The sequence below is a fragment of the Mirounga leonina genome, unplaced genomic scaffold, assembly GCF_011800145.1.
Source record: "Mirounga leonina isolate KUSES-001 unplaced genomic scaffold, KU_Mleo_1.0 Mir_195, whole genome shotgun sequence".
Lineage (NCBI taxonomy): Eukaryota > Metazoa > Chordata > Mammalia > Carnivora > Phocidae > Mirounga > Mirounga leonina.
Genome location: NW_023270490.1, coordinates 9,197,161 through 9,217,897, shown reverse-complemented (window position 1 = coordinate 9,217,897; position 20,737 = coordinate 9,197,161). Strand labels below are relative to the sequence as shown.

General features: G+C 53.8%; 1 protein-coding gene across 1 annotated transcript in view; it reads right to left on the bottom strand.

Moving 5' to 3' along the window:
- Positions 1–8,318, bottom strand: part of PHACTR3 (phosphatase and actin regulator 3) — a 205,201-nt gene extending 196,883 nt beyond the window's left edge. The window contains exon 1 of the mRNA XM_035025495.1: positions 8,201–8,318. Within this exon, the coding sequence (XP_034881386.1) occupies positions 8,201–8,318 (118 nt within the window). The remainder of the gene's footprint in view (positions 1–8,200) is intronic.
- Between the last annotated feature and the right edge of the window lie 12,419 nt (positions 8,319–20,737).

Sequence of the window (20,737 nt, the reverse complement as noted above, 5' to 3'; positions counted from 1 at the left end):
CAGAGAATGGGCGGGGCAGGCAGAGAATGGGCGGGGCAGGCAGAGAATGGGCGGGGCAGAGTGGGCGGGATGGAAAGGGGTGAGTGGGGCACGGAGTGGGTGGGGGAGGTGGGCGGGGCAGGCAGTGGTCTGGGCCAGGTGAGTGGGCGGGGCATCAAACTCCCTGGATTCAAGCTCCTCCCCCAGCCACCTCTGCCTGTGTATGTGCCCATGGGTGGGACACTTGGGTCTCCGCAGCCCTCTGGCGCTACCTCAAGGGTTTAGAGGAAGATGAAACAGAAGGAAGCATGATGGCCCCGCGTGGAACACAGAGTTGACAACATGCACATTCTCACTCCCGCTATCAATAATTTACCAGACTGTCAGCTCCGTGAAGGCCAGTGACCTTGTCAGTCTTGTACCCGGGATAAATATTATCAAATAAAATTTGGATGGACATAACGTTCAGGCTTAAATCACACATCTTAGTCCAACCTTTAATTTCTTGGTAAAGAAATGTCATGAAACATAATAATTGCTTCAGTCTTCCACAGATTCCTTCTCCATAATTTTCAAAGGGCAGCCTGCAGGCCACATGCAGTCCCAGATGCGTGGTTTGGGTTGGGGTTTTGTTTGTTATTAGGGTGGCGTGGCAGGGGCCGTGGCTGATTACCTACAGCCACTCTGACTATCCCCTCCTTCACCTGCTCTTGTAGGGGTAGCCATGCACCTATCCAAAACAAACAACCAAAAGCCAACCAAACCAAACCCCACATTTCCCAGCCCCCCAGCACCTGCCAAGGAGGCATCAGTGGATGTCCCTGGGTAGGGCTCCCAGGAAAGCAGGGTCATGACTCAGCAGGTGGACACCCCTCAACCTGTCACCATCCCCTTCTTCCTGCCCATAAGGTGCTGCACCTCTGGCAGCAACCGTCCTGTAACCAGTGGCTTGCAAGAAAGTTGCAGAGCCTTCGATCCTGCAACCAGGAAGAGGGTGTGCTGTCTGCACTTCCATAAAAGAAAACCCCAATCTTATTTTAGCCAGCGCTGCTTAGCTTTCCTATTACATGAAGCCAAACCAATCCCTAACCGATAAACTTGACAGTATCTAACAATCACATTTCACATAAAAATCTGGATGTCCAGCCTCCGGATATAAATAGGGCAATCTGGCAGCGCCGGGCCCGTGCTCCCACACGGCCCTGGTGGGCTCTATGGGAACAGTCCGATCCCCGACTCGCCTGCTGGCCAGGGTGGGGCTCCTATAGACCCTGCAGCTCAGGCCCCATGTGCAACAATTTTATAGGACATGGAATCGCTCCCACCTCACAAATGCAAAATAGTAAGTCCCAAATCCTCTGATGTCTATTGGTTATATTCACACTTTCTCCTTTTGCCTCTCTCCCTGTGACAGTTTTTGTCCACCGCATAAACGACAGTCTGGTTGAAGCTCTGGTGGGGGATCCAGAACATTCTCACCCTTCACACCCTCACGGGCAGCTGCAGCTGGTGTGATCACTCCGCAGCCGTAAGTGTTACAATGGCTCAGCCGTGTCCTTCCAGAAGGTGTCCTTCCCCAAAAGGACCCTCCAGGCAAACTCACAAAAGTGCAACAACCCCCTCCCCCAAAATACACATTCAAATCTTATTTCAAGACCACCAAGATGCTGTCCCAGAATTATAGCACCAGAGTCGGTAACTTGGAGAAGGTGAGAGGACCCTGGGTGGACTGCAGGTCTGGGGAGGGGTCTGGCAGGCAGCTGGGGAGCAGCGTCTGAGGAGGAGGATCCTCCTGACGAGCCCCGCTGGCTCAGTACGGGCTCACCCACATTCACAGGTGGGGGAAATGAAGCGCAGAGAGGCTGACAGCTTGGCCCTGACATGGACCCAGTTATAGGAGGGGCTGCCAAGGGCCCCGGGAGCTGTCCCTCCCATGCCTCCCCACTCTCTTCACAGGGTTCTCGCCTCCTGCCTTTATTCACAGAAGATGGAATGATCTCAAGGTGATCAGAGGATGTCTGAGGGGACATTTGCCTCCTCGAAGCTGTGAAACCAATGACCAGCGTCTCAAAATTTACTCACGGTCATAGACAATAGCTCAGTAAGCCTCACCTGCCAGGAGTTAGGGACAACAATTACCACTATGTGACATAAAGGAAACGGATGTTCGGAGAACTGAGGTGACTTGCCCAAAGTCACTTAGCCTGCGTGTGGCAGAGCCAGGACTTGGACCCATCCATCCAGCTCCAGACAAAGTATGTTTGGAGGTCATTGTTCTCTTAGTCAAAGAGAGCCATCCAGCAAGAACCAAACATGGCATATTTTAATTCCTCTGGGGAAGCTCGCTGAGTTGAAATAAATTAATCTTGTGTGGGATAGGAAATGGTCTGTTTGGACACCCTCCCCTTAACAACATAAGAAGATCAGACTGAAGGAGGCCAAGGCCTCTCTAGCATGAGAGCTCTGGACCATGACAATCCCACTCTGGTGAACTCAACCAATTAACAAACATTCACTGGGAAACAGCCAAGTGTAGCATAACCAGGAGGACAACAGACAAGGCCCAGCCCTCGGGGGGCTTGCAGTCCAGAGCAGCGCTGCCCAACACTGTGGCGATGGAATGTTCTAGATCCACACTATCCAGTTTGGCAGCCACCGGCCACATGTGGCTATTGAGTTCTTAAAATGTGGTCAGTGCAACTGAGGAAAGGAAATTTTAATTTTAATGTATTTAACTCAGATTTAAATGGCTACAGGTCACTAGTTACAGAACTGGACAGTGTTGTCTAGAGCAAGAGACATAATAAACTAGGTTATCAAATAAATCAGTGAGATCATTTCAAAGAGTGACAGAGAGAAGGCAGTTGGCAATGGATCAAGAGGGGCTCAGGGTGGAGGGGGGGAAAGCCAGGACCCTGAACTTGGTGGCTGACCTCCTCATGCTGACAAAGCCCTCCCTGCTCATGGCCTTCTCTGTTGCTTTCGGGTGAGAAGGGGGTGGGGAAGAGAAATTTCAAAAGTATCTAATCTTTTTCTGTGCAGTACTTTTATCGTCAGAAAAAAAAATCTTTAAGTTTTTGACCTCCATATCTTTTTAAAGCATCCAGCTTTTCTTTTTAATAAGCCCAAAGAAGCTGACAAGGAAATTACTGCGTAGTTCTGCTGCTAATTAAGCCACACGGACACTCTGCCAGGGGCCACAGGAACGTCCCCAGGACTCGGGACTCGGGAGGAGAGCGCCGGAGCAAGGAGCCATGGAAGAACCACCAGGTGAGAAACAGGGTGCATTTCCCTCATCACCACTGGGCCCTGGGGCTGCAGCAAAGGAGACACCAGAGAGGGTTTACACTTTGGAAAACTTCCTGCCCTGCCTTGCAGGACCAGGCAGGGGCACGAGAACTGGGTACTGGGTACTAGGACTCAGTACTGAGGGTCCGGCCAGAAGGTGGCAGGGGCTCCCAGTGGCCAATGACAGGGAAAAGGAAAGCAGCAAGAGTGCTCCGCAGGGAGGAAGGTGGATGTGTCTGTGTGTCAGTCTGCAGCTCAGGAGGGCACAGGATGCTCTGAACGGCTCCTCTCCCTCCAGACGTGGATCTGCCCCTGCAGAAGGCTGCAGCTGCTGGTCCCCCAGCTGCCCTTTGGCTGCGCCTGGGCTGCTTTTCCACGGGGACCGTCCAGCTGACCAGCCACAAGCCTCATCAGCTAAGACCCTGGTGTCTGGTGTCTGCATCCATTCATTCCACAAATGCTCGCTGGAGCCTCCTGCACACGAGGTCCATGCTGGGCTCTGGGGCCGAGAGGGGGACACACCACATGGATGACAGACCCCGAGATCCCAGGCAGAGAGGAGCGCCATGAGCGAATCAGAGCTGAGGGACGGGATTGGGGCTAGTTGGGGCAGGGCATCTCCTTTAATCTAGCCGGGTGGACAAGGAGGGCATTCTGAGGAGGTGTCATCAGCCTGAGACCTGAAGGATGGGAAGGGGACAGCAGGACACAGAGGTCTGGAGCTCAGGAGTCAGACAGGGCAGGGCAGGGCCCCCCACACACTCATGCAGGGACACGCACACATGGAAGCTGTCAGCCGAGAGACTGAGGCCATTGCTGAGTGCTTGACTCAGGGGCTCCCCAGGTGAGCCCACCTGGGCCGTTTTACCCCCAGGGGACACCAGGCGATGTCTGAAGACATTCTGGGGTGTCATAACTAGGGGTTGGGGAGCTACTAACATCTAGTGGATAGAGGCCAGGGGTGCTAACCATTCTACCTACAGTGCACAGGACGGCCCCTACCACAGAGAGGGACTGGCCACAAATGTCCACAGTGCCAAGCCTGAGAAAGCCTGCCCTCAATCAAAGGTCCCCCACCTGGTTGGCCCTCCAGAGCAGAATATTTACAAAGGGAAACGGCCAGGCCCCGCAGAAGCGTTTTAAAAGGCAGTCCCAGTTGACTCTTAGCCCAGTCTCTGGTCCTGCACTGGGGAACCGAGGAGCCACCCAGAGGGGCAGGGCGTGGAGAAAGAAGGCAGCCAAGGGCCTGCAGGGACCCCAATGTGCTGTGCTGGGAAGAGGGGAAGGAGCTGGGTAAGGAGGGAGCCCAAGAGGGAAAAGCAGCAGAGTCCAGGGGAAGAGAGGGTCAGAAAGAGGGACAAGTGAAGGAGCAAGGACAGTCAGGGGACGAGACTGGGAAGCCTGCGTAGGTGGCATGGGTTGGACAAGAAGGAGGTCACAGATCACCCTCTCCGTGTGGGATCACGCCAAGTCCCCGTGAGTAGGAACTCCTCGGAAGGAGGAAAGGTCATGGCTGTGCTGCCTTCCCTTGTTTAAAGCTCAGTTTGGGGAGAAGGCCTGGCCATGCCTGTGGGCATAGAGTAGAGATTCACAGAGAGGAGCCTGGCAAAGATGCAGACAGAATCATTAACGCAGCGATGATGCGATGGAGAGAGTAGAAGGATAGGCCCTGGGGAGCACCGTTCATCCCCGCCACACAGCCCATGGCCACAGACGTGGCCACTGAGAGATTTAATGCACTAATACGGCCACAAAAAGCTGCTCAAGCTGACCAGCAATCAAGGAGCCACAAATTAACACAATGAGCCACCATTTGTCACTCTTTGTGCGGGGAAAAGGAGATTGATGATCTCAGATGTTGGCAAGCCATCAGAGAAAGGGCACTCTCAGAGATTCTGGAAAGAATGTCAATTGGTACATTTTCCAGGGTGCAGTATCGTAAAAAGAAAATGTGGGTCCCCTGTGACCCAGACATCACACAAGATGGGACATACCCTACAGGAAATGTACATAGGAGTACAAGGAGACTTTGCCTGGGTACCCACAGCCAAGAGGATTGTGATGGGCAAAAACTAGAAACAACACAATTATATAAACTGAAAAATTTATTCCTTGGCATACTATGCAGTTATTAAAAGAGAAGGAGATACAGAGATATACCATGCGACAAGAACTCCAAGACCCAGTGTGGAGCAGAAACACAAGTTGAAGAACCTTATATACAGTGTTTTCTTAAAGCCTTCTCCCAAGAACATGTAGCTATAAACCTACAGGAAAGGTCCAGATGATCTCCTCTAAACTCATCACAGTGGGAACCGCCGAAGAGTGACAGAGGGATAGTTTATCTCTCCGAGAATGTTCTGAGTTTTTACTAAGAGAATATTGATGCATGAAAAATACATTTGGGGGGGCACCTGGGTGGCTCTGTCGGTTAAGGGTCCAACTCTTGATCTCAGCTCAGGTCTTGATCTCAGGGTTGTGAGTTCAAGCCCCACAATGGGCTCCACACTGGGCATGAAGCCTACTTAAAAAAATGCATTTGGAGAGCAAGGGTAATGCAACCTTGGGCTGTTTTATAAAAATCTAGAAGCCAGACGAAAGGAGGCAACTCTTCCCCTTGACTTTGTACTAGGTTATTCCACAGCTGGTGCACCAGGTTCAACTTTCAGGAGTAAACCTATAGAGCAGTGGGAGGACAAATGAAGAAGCCCTGAAGGGAGGGCAAGATAAGGGCTGGGACTTTTCAGCCCTACTGAAGAAAAGAGCAGACCGGTGTGATAACTGCCCTAAAATAGCAAGCTCTCTGAACCCCCAGCAACACACACCATGAGACAATCCCAACAGGACTGATGGGCTGCAGCCCCCAATAAGCCATCTGAAGAATTTTTAAATAGGTCTGCCCAAAGAAAAGCATGCACCGCACCAGAAAGAAATGAGTTCCCCATCAAAAGAGGTATGCAAGCATGCCAAGCCAACCAGGCAAGGCTGTTAAAGAAAATGCTCCCCTAGTCCACCCTTCCTGCTTCAAGCTCCCGGGCTGCTTCCAACTTGAAGATTTTGATTCTCTTTCTGCCAGAACTCCTCTGCTTAACACATCCATAAATACTTAATTGCTTGGTATCTTTAGCAAGGTTCTACCACTCACAGAATTATACATGCTATAGACTCTTCACCGCAGACATCTGCTCTCAGGGTCCTATTTTGACCATCTGAGCCAGAGACTAACTCAGGCGTTTGTCCTCCCACGGCATCATGTAAGCACCCAAGCCCTTCCACCTCTCCCTGGTGGACTGGCACCAGCCACCTGCCGAGCCCACTGTTCCCACCCACGGAGGCATCAACTCACAGACAGCCAAAAAGCTAAATCCTCCATAATTTCCGTTTCAAGTTTGCTTCCTTTTACTGCCAGGGAGACAAAAGGAGCTGGGGAGGATTCTCTCGTGACGAGCCACTCAACTTCCATAATTGGAACAATCATGGATGTGCATCTCCAACACAGAGAAAACCAATCCATCATGGAGTGCTGAAGGCTTAATCCCCAATTCCTAATAAAAGGATTAATTAAAGCCTTAAGGGTCGGCTTTAGGCAGGCTCTGCTTGAAACTCCAAGGAAATTAACTTGGCCTCCCAGATGTAGAAAAGCCAGGGATTTCCTCGGCTGGTGCCTTAGTTTGACCAAATGACACAGTGTCAATAGTCCTAACAAAGAAATCTTACAAGCCTTGCATGGGTTTATTGTTTAAATTTTCAAATTGGGCCCTCGTGCCCACAGAGCTGCCTTTAATAGGTCCCTCTTTGTAGTTAGAGAGTAAAGCTCCTATGTGTTCCAGTTAAGTGAAGGAATCCCTCCCCACAAAGCCTGCGTTCACCCCAGCCCCGGGGATTACCTTGATTTTGATGCCCACTGTTTAACGTGATCAAGTCCCCATCTAGGGCCGGTGCATTTAGAGAGAATAAGTCTTCTAAGGAAGGTAAGGGCAACTTATGGTCGAAACATCATCTATGAGGGGACTGTGCTTCTCTAAGATAGGAAATTGAGTCCAGTAGCTTGATACCAAAACACCAGCTTTGATTCTTTTTTTGAACCCTACATTTCAGAAGCTCAGACTTCTCTCTGTGAAGTGAAAATTGCCTTCTGGTGGAGAAAGGTTTTAATGATCACTTTGCTTCCTGCGTCTCCATGGTGACAGGCCCCGCGCAGCCCACCCCCCTCCTGCTTTATTAGGCCTTTCTTCCTCCCTGGAAAGTAATCAATCAAGCCATATAGACGCCTTTGTAACCGGATTTATCACCTAAACAATCGACGCTGACGCGGGGGCGGGGAGCGGACAAAGTCCATATAATGTAATGAAACCGGGCTCGTCCTGGCGCACGCCCTTCATCTCCCTGCCCGCCGCTCCGCCCGGACACCTGCCCCGAGAGGCGGGCGGGCGCGCCCAGGTGCGCCAGGCCCCGCGGGAGTTGGGCGCCCAGCCGCAGCCCCCGTGCGCCGCGGCCGCGGGAGCGCTGCCCTGCCGGGCCGGGCCGCCCAAGCCGGGGCCGCCGGGGCCGCCGGGGCCGCCGCCCCGGGGAGGGAAGCAGAGCTCGGAGCCAGCGCTGGCGGAGGCGGCCACAGGTCTGGCTCTCTTCCCCCAGCTGCTCGGCACCCAAGGCAGGGCAGCCCCTCGGAGCGGACCGCGGAGCCCACAGCCTGCAAGGAGGGCCGATGCGGAGCGCCCGGCTCTGCCCGGGAAATCGGTTCTTTTCCGGACAAAGGGCTCCGCGGCGCCCCGGGCGCGTTCCTGCGGACGCGAACTGCGGAGCCCGAGCGCCCGGGTCCTGGCGCGGCTCCCCGACTGCAGAGCGCGGCGCGGAGCGGCGCCGGGGACGAGCCCAGCGCCGCCTGCCCCCCGGCCTGCCCACCTGCCCGGCCGCCCTCGCCCGGCCCCGTTACCTGGGTTCTCCCCGGCGTCGGCGGAGGAGGTGGCCGAGGAGTCGGTGAGAACGCTGGGGTCACTCTGCGAGCGGCCCCGCGACACGAGGCAGCCGCTGCCGTCCTCGGACGCGGCCATGGGCCTGGCCGGCTCGGGGGCAAGGTGCTGGAATCAGAGCATCCGCGGCGGCCAAGGTCACAGGCGAGGGGGCTGGAGGGGGCGTCTTTTTAAAAAGGAAAATCAGAAAGGACAGGGAAAGGGAAGGAGCCGGGGGACAAGGCCAGGCTGGCTTCAGGGTGAGACAATGGCCTCGCGGCTGCAGCCAGCCGCATCCCGGCGCGCGCGGCCTCGCTCTGCTATTTATTCGTGTTTATTCCCATTCTTCAGTCTATATTCCAGGAAAAAAAAAAAAGTTGAACCAGGAAATAAAAACTTTTTCTTGTCAGTGTTTATTGCGTGCTTGGGGCAGGGGGTGATGTCCAGGAATTTCTGGGGTCGCTCCCTCCCCCCACCCCACCCCCCACCCCCACCCCCCGGGGGGGAAAAAAAAGGGAAAAAGGAAAATCTTTGCTCTTGCAATTGCTTTAATCTGAAAGCTGTTCTTGGAGCATCTGTTGGAAAACATTAGGATTCTCCCATCATGCCATGCGAGAGGAGCATGACGTCACGAGAGAGGGGAGTGAGAGCCAGCGCCGTGATGGGGAGGGGTCTCATATACCTGGGCTGCCTGCCGCCTGCCCGAGGGAGGTGGGGGGTTTGATCATGAGTTATGAACTGCCTACCCCCCACCCCAGCAGAGCTCTAGAAACAAGAATGCTTCCAGTCCCACTTCCTCCCCTCCCCAGTGGCAGGGGAGGAGACCCTGAGGGTGCCTCCCTTGGAGGCAGGGCCTAATCTCCCCCAGCGGCTTCAGGCAGCTAGCTGGTCTCCCTGCCCTCCCTCTCTTGGGGATATGGAGGCCAGTAGGTCCTGCTGCCCAGACTCCACCATGGTGGGGGGGGGTGCCCTCCAGAGCTTTAACCCTGCAACGTTAACCCCTTCTCCACTGCCCACCCCTGCTTCCTCCAGGCCCCCTGCCTGGGAGGGGACAGGCAAGACAGGCCCCTGGTGCCGTCCAGGGACGCCTCCCCCAGATGCCTAGATGGAGTTGATGGGCCAGGCAGTGAAGGTGACATCCCCTAGGACTGCCACTTACAGAGGTGCCCTCCAAAGTGCTAATGAGCAATTCTCACCATTCCAGTGGCATGGGGGGGGGGGAGCAGAGGCAGCTCCAGTGTCTCCAGCTAAGGTCTGGGGGACAGGAAGGGTAATGAAAAGAGGAAAGCCCAGTAAAGGCACAGGGAAGGATGGGGTGTGGCACACAGCCAGGCCTCGGAAGGTACCCAGAGGAGGGGGCATTTCACCAGGGACACCGCGGGAGGCTGCTCCTGGCAAAGACTGGCTGTGTGCAGAGGCCGAGCACAGACACTACCAAGCTGTGATCCAGTCTCAGCCCCTCAGACAACTCCAGGGGGCAGGCCCCACTGCAGAGGAGTAAACTGAGATCAGAGGTGGGGCTTGCCAGGGGTCCCACAGCTGGCGACAGCAATGCAGGGACTGCGACCTTCTGGGGGCTATTCCTCCGGATTTGGTCAGCCCCTAAAGCAGGGCTGGGGTGTAGGGGGAGCACCCTGGCAATGTTGGATGAACCCCGACAAAGGGCCAAGGACAGAACCAAGAAGTGGGGAAATAACATGGATACCCGCTCCACACACAGCTTTGGACTGTCAGCAGCAGTCGCCTCCAGAGCAGGCACGCATGCGTGCATTCATTCATTCATTCATTCATTCCAATAACCCGCAGAGAGTCTAGTGCATGCTGGGCACCACATCAGGCATTACGAATCCAGCAGTGACCAAATACAGAAACAGCCCCCACAGTGGGTCTTCCAGGATGAGAGGGGAGGGTGGAGCTGAGAATGGTCACCAACAAACCAAGGAATGCCCCCCAAAACAGTTACAGTTAACAATACCATGAAACAAAGAGGAAACAGGGAGGACACTTTCCTAAATTCTTTTTATCCACATAGAAATGTGCCGGATAGTGATGTGCCCAGCTCTGGGCTGAGCACTTTACTCGGGGCATCGTTTCTTCCTCAAGGCACCTGAGGAGGTGAGAGCAACTAGAGTCCTCACCTCAGACATGAGGGCAAGTCAGAGAGGTGAGTAGCCTGCCCGGATCACAAGCCAGGACTGGCAGGGCCTAGGCCTCTGGCCCAGGGTGTCTCCAAGCAGGTCTTCAGGCAGCCCCCCAAGAGCCAAGCTGAGTCCTGGCCCCACGGGTGGGCTTTCGAACCCCCTACCAAGCACACCATCAACACCTCCCACGTGGAGGTGAGAAAGTCAGCAGCAGGTAGAGATGGAGCAGTGGGGTGGGGGGAGGATGGCAGCCCAGGGGAGCATCCCAGAGAAGAAAGAGGGCACCAGTGACCTCCAGCTATCTGCCGACCGCCCACCACTCTCTGCTACTGACATTAAAGACTTTGCTTTAAATGGGGAGCACCTGGTAGCTCAGATGGTTGGGTATATGCCTTCGACTCAGGTCATGATCCCATGTCCTGGGATTGAGTCCTGCATCGGGTTCCCTGCTCAGCGGGGAGTCTGCTTCTCCCTTGCCCTCTGCCTCTCCACCTGCTTGTGTGCTCTCTCTCTCGCTCTCTCTCTCAAATGAATAAATAAAATCTTTAAAAAAAAGATGATTCTTTAAATCAATTCTTGGCACTTACATACATTTTAAAGGAAACCATCACCATTGCCCCAGCAACAGAGAGGTGGCCTCCCTGTCATCTACGGGAAGGACTACAGTGCTGACTGGGACCTGCCAGCCAGGTCCGCTGTGGGCTCCAGCTTCGCTGAAAAGGGAGATGAGCAAGGGTGGGACAGGTGTTCAGACACTCAGGGACCAAACAGGGTGTTCTTAATGCGACCAGAAGGACACAGCACGGAAAAAAAATTTTTAAGGGAGCCAGTGTTCTTAAATGCCTGTCCGTGCACCACCTAAAATAATTTTTAGTCTCTTCAGTTGGTCTTCACTGCAGTGCCATTCACCTACCCCCCCCCGAAACATAGGGGCAGGACTCAAAAGCACATGATGGGGCGCCTGGGTGGCTCAGTTGGTTAAGCATCTGCCTTCAGCTCATGTCATGATCCCAGGGTCCTGGGATCGAGCCCCACGTCGGGCTCCCTGCTCAGTGGGAAGTCTGCGTCTCCCTCTCCCTCTGCCTCTCCCCCTGCTTGTGCTCATTCTCTCAAATAAATAAAATCTTTAAAAATAAAAAATAATTTAAAAAAATTTAAAAAAATGAAAGCACATGAAAGAAGACTTGGCATTTGCTCCAGGAGTGGAGAGGCAGAAGACAAGAGTGACAACCAAGATTTCGTTTCTTAAAAAATATGCTTTAGCAAAATATTGTGATTTGTCAGAGCTGAGTAGACATGCAGCTTGTCGTTGTATTTTTCTCTGGCTTTGAAATGTTCCATGATAAAAATAGCTTTAAGTTAAAAAAGAAAAAAAAAGGTGACCACTGCTACTGGTCAAAAGAAACTAGTCTGCTAGTTAAGTGCCTTCAGGAGAGACTGACCTTCCAAGTCAGTCAGCCCCAGAGCAGGAGTGGCTGGAAGCGTGGGAGGATCTGGCCCATGGGTGGCAAAAGTCCACTGTCCACAGGAGGTGCCAGCTCGAGAATCCTCAAGGGATCTTTGTGAACGTTACCAACTATCCCTCCTCAACAGGATCCATATAAGCACCTGCTGGAAACCTTACAGGAACCAACAAGGCCACATAACACATAAACAACCCCAAAGCCCATCCAGTGATACATGGATAAATACAACGTGGCATATCCACCCACTGTAACATTCTTCAGCCATAGAAAGGAAGAGAATACGGATACCTGCTCTAATACGAATGGACCTTGAAACATTATTCCAAGTGGAAGAAGCCAGTCACAAAGGAGGACATACCACATGATTTCATTTACGCGACATGCCTTCAGAGACGGGCAGATGAGTGCTTGCCTTGGGCTGGAAGTTTGGGGGGATGCGGAAATGGTGCTAATGAGTTCGGGGCTTCCTTTTGGGGTGATAGAAATGTTCTAAATGTTCTAAAATTAGATTATGGTGCGGATTTCACAACTGTAAATATATTAAAAACCGTTGAATGTTATTATACTTTAAACAGGTGAACTTTATGGCACGTACATTATTGCAATAAAGCTGTTCTAAACACACACACACACACACACACACAGTACATAAAGGTACCTAGGCTGGGCTTTGGATTTGAAGATGACTGGGTTTGTTTCTCACCTTTGCAGAGTGTAACCATATTTAAAACCTCTCCTGTCTCTGCCCAGGGCTTCAAATCAGGCTAAAGTCCTCTCCGGGCTCATCCTTCTGGTCCTTAATTAGAAAACCCAAAGCTATTTCTTGACTCCAGCAGCCATGATAACCCCAACATACTGGCCTCCAAGAACTGCAAAGAACCAAAGTCAGTTAAATTTGTCCCTTCAACAAACACTAAATGGTGAAGGCCAAAGGAAGGTCTTCCTCTACCTGGGGCAGTCAGGAGGGACATCACGGTGGAGGTGACCCTGGGCCTGGCAGAGAAGTGCAGGAAGTGTAGGAAGTGTCTACTGTCATCAGGAAGTAGGGGAAAGGGGCTGCAAGGAGCCCAATCTCACCCACACATGTCTCTAGAGTTGGTTTTATTCTCATACAGTGTGCAGATTAAGATCTATTTTGTGCCAAAACACATGACTGTCCTGGAATATCACAATGAACAAAATCTGACTGGTCCGTGGCTTTGTGGAGCTTGTGATCTTGAGAAGACAGGATTCACACCGAAGCCATCAGTCAGTCCAGTGATGTCAGTGAGCGCAGAGCTGGGCACGCCTCACCTGGGCAGGGAGGAGCCTGGGCTGAGGAAGTGATGTTCCTTCTGAAGCTGAAAGCTCCGTGGGGATTAAGCAGACAAGTCAGAGATTAACTAGATGAGATTAACCGGGACCCAGGCAGAGGGACCGGTGTGGGCAGAGGCCGGGAGGTGGGAGCAGCATGGGGCTCTTAAGTCTCCCAAAAGAGGCAGAGTGAGGGGCTGGGGTGCAAGCCAGGCTGGAGAGAGGGGCAGGATGCAGACCACGCAGTATCTTGTGCTGCTCCTTAGAGTCTGGATTTTGTTCCAAGGATGGTGAAAAGCAGTGATGGCAGAAGGGAGTCTCCAGAACTCACTCACTGGCTGCTGATGGAGAAGGGACCTCAGGCAGGGGAGAGGGACGAGGGGGCTGGCAACCATCCAGGCACGCATGGGGGCGCCGAGGCCAGATTCCGTGTGCCGCAAAGGTGGTCCCAGCAAGTTGGCAAGGGAGTGGCTATGGAGGGATGGGACTGGGGGGGGTACAGGTGACTCCCAGACTGTTGACTTTTGATGATTAACTGGATCTGAGCTGCAGGGACGTCAAGGTGCCCGTCACGTCTGATATTGACAACGAGACGGGCACAATGCTATTTCTGGGGTGGGGAGGGTCACCGAGAGGCCAGGAGGGGGCAGCCAGACCAGGAGCCCCATTTGGACGAAGTGCATGAGACACAATGTGGAAGAGCCTGCGGCCTTGGCTCGACACCCATCGAGACTCACGGATACCGTCTGTTCCTTACGTGAAAGGACACGAGCTCTGGGGTCCCGCAGACCCTCTGCTACCAGCCACAGCCCCGGTGACACCTCATCTTAGAATGAGCATGGTCACTCCTGCCCGGCCACTCTGCGAGAGTTCCAGGGGTCCGGTGGCAAATGCTGACCCACCCTGTGGTGCCTCTCCCGGGACCCCCTTGCCCCATTGCCTGTCCACCAAACACACATCAAAGGCACCCAGAGGGCACAGCGGGGGGGGGGGGGGGCACAGCCGGCCACAGGCATGAGGCTGCACTCAGCAGGTGCTCAGACGGTTACACCAGCGCCTACTGGCTGCTTCCCCCCGCCCCTCGTGCTTCCAGGAGCCCCAGGATCTGGGCAGCTGGGGTTTCAGCATCATGAGCTCAGGGATCTTTGTCAAGTCTGCTCACCCAAGAACGTGCCTGGCGTGTTGCAGGCGCCCAGGAAACAAATACGTGTTGGCCCACGCACGGACACACACGGTGGGCATGAGATCCCGACTCCAGGACGGAGGGCTCAGCCTCCCCACGGCCCGCGGCAGTAGGAACAGAATCATCTTCCTCTGACCGGCTTATTTCTATCAGCAGGATACTCTCTAGATCCACCCATGTCATTGCAAATGGCAAGATTTCACTCCTATGAGGAATTTAAGAGACAAAACGCGTGAACTAAAGAAAAAAAGAGAGAGAGAGAGAGAAACCAAGAAACAGACTCTTAACTTCAGAGGACGTACTGATGGTTCCCAGAGGGGAGGTGGGTGGGGGCTGGGGGATGGGGATGAAGGCGCGCACTTGTCACGAGGAGCACTGGGTGGCGTGTAGAACTGTTAAAGTTCTATATCGTACACCTGAAACTATGTAACTCTGTACGTTGGCTACACTGGAATTAAGATTTTTTAAAAAAGGAACAGAATTAAGCCAGCAAACTCAATCTCTTACAAATCACAGCTCAAGCCACCGTCTCTGTCCAAGCTCTTAGGGAACCAAGGGAAGAGGGACAAGAGGGCCAACCCCAGGGTGGGGACTGGAAGCCAAGGGACCAGCAGAGGGACCAGCCAAATGCATTTTGGGCAGCAGAGCCTGGCGGTAAGGAGGGGAGCGGCGCCCTCTGCTGGCCACAGGAGAAGCGATGCCCAACGTGTCACCCCGGGGAGGGGTGTGGGGCCTCCTGGACCTGGCCTGGGGACTCAGCCTAGCCCTTGGTTTCTTCCGCCCTTTGGCCACATTCTTGATGGGATCTGCCCCTGCAGCCATATCCATAAGGCTGCCCAGGGTGGCACTTCATGCAAAGCCAGCTAGGGCTCTTTTTAAAACACATGCAACTCTTTTGGGGCGCCTGGGTGGCTCAGTCGTTAAGCGTCTGCCTTCGGCTCGGGTCATGATTCCAGGTCCTGGGATCGAGCCCGCATCGGGCTCCCTGCTCAGCGGGGAGCCTGCATCTCCCTCTCCCACTCCCCCTGCTTGTGTTCCCCCCTCTCGCTGTGTCTCTGTCAAATAAATAAATAAAATCTTTACGAGACCAGTGCTCTAACCCCTGAGCTACGGAGCCAGATAAAATCTTTAAAACACATGCAACTCTTTTAAAACAAAACCCTCCGTTTCACCAACCATGCTCTCTGTACCGAAAGGCACTGGCAGCCAGAGCTGGCCTGGGAGACCCTCAACTTCCCAGCGATGCCCCAGCCCTCCTCAGAGTACTGTCCACTCTCAGACCGTCCAGCGAAGCCCTTCCAAGCAGGAGCTGGAGACCCGGGCATGAGACGGGGTTCAGTGGCTTCCTCTGGGTGGCCTCGGGCTTGGCCCACTGCCCCTGTGCCCCGTGTGTGAGTGAGGGGACAGCCTCGCTCTCTGGGTCTGGGCATTCGGCACAGCGCCCAGCGCCCCGGACACCCCCATCTGTGCCATAATGCTGCCGTCATACAATGATAGCAAGACTTCCAATATTGTGTAAGGCGCCCCCCCACACATGCGGGTGGCCAGGGGTCAGCATGTAGGTTGGTGGCGATGGATTCGGGGCAAGAAGCACAACCAGGGGAGAGATGAGAGCACTCCCCACAGGAAAGCGGAGAAGAGCGCAGTGGGCTCTGGCTAATCTGGGCCAGGGGTGTGTGGTCAGCACAAAGCTATGGCCCTCGGGGGAGCTTTTCTCCATGCACCGCACATCCTGTGCATTTCCCTTGCTGCGTGTGTGTGTGTTCGGTGGGGAGGGGGGCGCGCCCTGTCTCCAGCTGACGAACAGAGAGGGGCCGGCTTCCGAGGCCTCCGGGAAACACTGCTGCAGACCAGAGGGCCACATACAGAAAAGGCATTTGCTGTTGGGACCGCTGCTGAGAGCTGGGCTCCTGCTTCCTGCCTCGGAGTGTCCTGTGGGGTCTGCAGCCGCGGCAGCCAGCCCACGACCCTGCAGCACCACACGTACGACGGCATGCCCGCTACCGCAGATGGGGACCTCGGGCGGCCCCCCTCCAGATCTCATGTGCAGGGAGTGAACCCCCTGTGACTCCTGCCACTGCTCCTGGGTTTTCAGTTACTTTACACGTAGACCTTAGTCGGCGCCAGGCATTGTTCTAAGCACTTTATAATTACTAATGTGGCTAGTGCTAAAAGTGACCAAATACGGGAGGTCCTCCTACATTCCCATTTTGCAAGTGGGATGCAAACTGCTTAGTACTTGCCTAGAGAGCAGAGGCAGGATTTGAATCCAGGTCCTCTGCTCCCGAGCTCAGGCCGTTACCACATCAAGCACAGCCTCAGTGGCACACGCAGGGACTACACGCTTTCTGAGTCCCCCAAAAGCCACTGACTTGACGATGATGACAGAAGATTTAACAACGGCATTTCTGCAATCATACAGCTTACCGAGAACCTGACACGCGTGATTCACAATCGTGGGAGGTTGGCATCACTGTCCTCTTTTTAGGAACCATGAAGCTCAGTGAGCCCCCGAGAGGGTGTGACTTACCAAAGGTCCCAGAGCTAAAAAGTGACAGCAACAGAACAGGACTCCTAGCATCTTTCCACTGTGCCCGCTCATCCCGGATGCCTCCCATCCCGCCCAATAACTCACCGTGACCCCAGCTTACCCTGAAGCCATTTGCATGGGCAAACACACTCAGAACCCAACTCCAGTCCTGGCCCCGTCGGGCTTGCTGACAGACCAGCTAATGCTGGAGCAAGAGGGCTGGCTGCCTCTGCCAGGACAAAACCCACCCTGTCCCCTCCACCCAGCATGGACATGCCCTGTCATCTACTCTACGGGAACCCATGTGCACAGGAAGGTACGAACAAGGCAGGTAAAGTGAAAACAACCTAATGTCTCTCAAAGCCTAATGGCTGACCTTGGATAGATCCACACTGGGGGTGTGACATAGAGGCTTTTTTTTTTTTAATGAAATGAATCTGTGTGTGGTTACTTCCAGAGCAAGTGGATACATTGCATAACAACGGGGCCAAATGCCAGAATCGCGCTGCACGTGCTTGGACGTGGGGTTCCGGGCTGCCCTGTCCCCCGCTGCCCAAGTGGCTGCCTCCAGGAGCAGCTGCTCACCCAAACTCCCCACCAGAGGTGCTTTCATTTGTGTGGGGAGAAGGAGATCGTGAAACGTTTGTGTGATTATAACGTAAAAGATGAATGTAAGGGCAAAGCTCTACCCCTCTTCTGCAGCTATGCTTGCTGCAGGAACCGGTCATTTCATCTTTGCCTTTTAAGAAAAGGTAATTCATGTTTAACTAATGGTCTTTGTCACCCAAACACTTAATTCTTCCTCCAAAAAAAGTGTACATTTTAGTATGTTCACCAGATTGATATTCTGGAGAGACATGTTTCTCTTCCCATGGGAGACAGCAGAGCGGGGCTGACTGACTTACCCACAGAACGGACTGATATCACCAACGCCCTGTTGTAGAAATGGCAGACCGAGTGCTTTACACTGTGACAGTTCAAACACAGCCCTGAGCTGATCTATAAATTACAGAATATCCATAGCGCTAGGTTTATAGGTAGTACTTTAAAAATACATCAGAAGTCCTGTGGCTGGAGTGATAATCCCAAGAATCCACGTGTACAAACCCATAAATAATGCTGATAACGTCCGTATTTTTGTAGAAGCCATGATCTCTTTCAGAGCCCGGTGCTCATTAAAACTGACGTGAGCTCTAAAGCTGGTGCGCCGACAGGGACTTCGAATATGAGAGAGCAATCATTTAGGCAATCAGATTCCAGCATCCCCGCCAGTCTCCTGCCAATCCCACACCAGTACCAGGGATTTCTGCAGCCTCTGGGGGGACAGCACTGATTTCTGTGTTTAGCAGAGGACACTTCAGTCAGCCCCTGGGGTACAGCAGATACTTCTGGTGTCTCACAATGGAGTTTGGGGAGTTTCTGACCCTCTTGGTTCTTTTCCAGGGCTACTCGGGAGACCCATGTGTCTACTCATGTCGTGGCATAAAAGAGAGCCTCAGAGTTTTAGGACAATGGGCCTGGGAGGCTATCAGCAGGAGGGAACAGAGGTGCAGGAATCTCAAGTGGGGTTGGCCCTGGCTCCCACTAGGACCTACAGTCGGCGGTGAAGACGAGAATCTGGCCCTTCATTTAGATCTAGGCAGGGGCCCAAAGACCACACAGATCCACCAGGCTTGGTCTGAGAGAAACACCCTTGAGAACATAAGACCCTGTGTTGGGTTTGATTGATTTGCTCATGCATTGATCCATGTCACTCGTTCATAGTATGTACCAGGCATTATGCAGGGGGGCCGGGGAGAGTGCTCCTGACAATAGCATGTGCAAAGGCCCTGAGGTTGGGCAGTTTGAGCAGCTGGGAAAGGGCTGGGTGGCAGGCAGTGGGTGGGCAGAGAGGCCCCAGAACTCAAAGGGCCTCGTGACCCATGGGTTGGAGCATGAATTTTATCCTGAGAGGAACAAAAAAACCCAACAGGGTCTCCAGACAGGACAGAGACAGGATTTAACTTCTCTCAGGACGTTATGGGGCCACTGGGTGGAAGGTCAAGTGGAGGGAGGCAAGAAGGGGCCAGGAGACAAAGGGGTGCATGGGGACCACTGCATCCCACATGGAGGACTGGGAAATTCAGGGCAGTGTGCAGAACGAGATACACTCTATATTCCGCCAACTCCTTATTCAAATGTACCTTGCAGCTACAACTGTAATAAAGAAAAAAATCCTATGCACCATCACTATTAAAATACAGATAATTAACAACGGATTTATGTGCTCTCTGTTAGAGGGAGGTTTTTGTTTCAATGTTAGGATTCCTTAAAGCAGGACTCAGCCGCCCAGCCCCCACACACTCGTGCAGCTGGGGCAAGGCGGTCCCACGTACTCACGTCACCTCACTCACCCCATCCATACTGAGCAGCGCCCTGGGGGGCCAGACCCTGGGCTAATCCACTTACCCAAAGTGTGGAAGGCAGAATGCTAATCCCCCTGGGATTCCTGACCCCCAGTTACTCAATCAAACACTCTTCTAGGCACTGCTGTGAAGGCTTTCACGGACGGGGTCAGGGCTACAATCAGCAGATCCGAAGACAAGGAGATCATCCTGGATGATCCAGATGGCCCCATGCAATCACCGGAGGAGATTGCAACGCAGAGGAGAAGGCAAGAGAGGAAGAGAGATGGGGCGGAGGGGAGAGAAGAGGGACTTGAAGCTGTGAGAAGGATTCAGCCCCCACTGTTGGCCTCGAGGAGCCACAAGCCAGGGGCCAGAGGCCTCTAGAAGCTGAGTGATCCCTGCCAACAGCCAGCAAGAAAACGGGAGCTCAGGCCTACTGCCTACAGCCTGGGAGCTGAAACCTGCCAAGCAGCTTCGTGAGCAGGAAGCAGACTCTCCCCCAGAGTCCAGTAAGGAGCACAGACCTGCAGATCCTTGATCTCGCCCTGCGGGATCCAGGGCAGGGGCTCAGCCAAGGCCACCGGACTCACACCCATGGAAGGCGGTGAAAATAAGTGGGTATTACTCTAGGCTGCTCACCATCCTTTGTTTCAGCAGCCATAGGAAACAAATACACACATCCTCTCTTCCATCCTCCCGGGTGGCTGAGGACACCGGTTCTGGGGTCATCCTCCACTGAAGAGGACAGCACGACTAAGACGGGGGAGGTCACGCACATGAGGTCATGCGGGGAGGCAACAGTGCGGGTGGAACCAGCCATCCACCTGACTCCAGGGGTCCTTCTCCCAGCTCTGCTCGACTCTGCACCCCTCCCCCCATAGAGGACCACAGAAGAGAGATGCGCTCACACCCAAGGTCAACTCAAGGCTCAAACAAAGGGAAGAGGCTGCAGAGGAGGACAGGTGTGGTGGACCCCCCACCCCGGCACTGTGCCATGTGGGGAGCATGGCTCGTTCCTGCCATCAGCCTCCTTGTTTCCAAAGCAGGCACCTCCAAGGTGCAGCTGGAATTGGGTCATCCATTAAAGACTCCCAAATTAGGCACTAAGAACTAGCATTGCCTTCCAGAACAGAAGGGAGAGAACATCGATTTCGAGAGGCAGGATAGCAAATGGTTGGGAATCCAGAGTTGGCCAAAGGAGACCGCCCAGGTTCAAAGGTAGCTCCACCAGCTCTGTGACCTTGGGCAAGTGATCCGATCTCTCCAAGACTGGGTTCTCCTCATCTGTCAAATGGGGTCATAGCTCCCCTACAGACGTGCAGATGGATGAGCAGACTGAGTACAGCACTCAGCCTGCAGTCGGCACTGGCCGGCGTGATGACCACTGTCCCCGAGGGGTGGCTTCACGGTGACTTCTCTCTGGTCCCTCACTGGGGTGACTCCCAGGCAAACCCAACGCAAATGAGAAGTGTAAGGTATTTGGTACTTTTGCCCATGACCATAATTCTCCAAGTTGGCGAT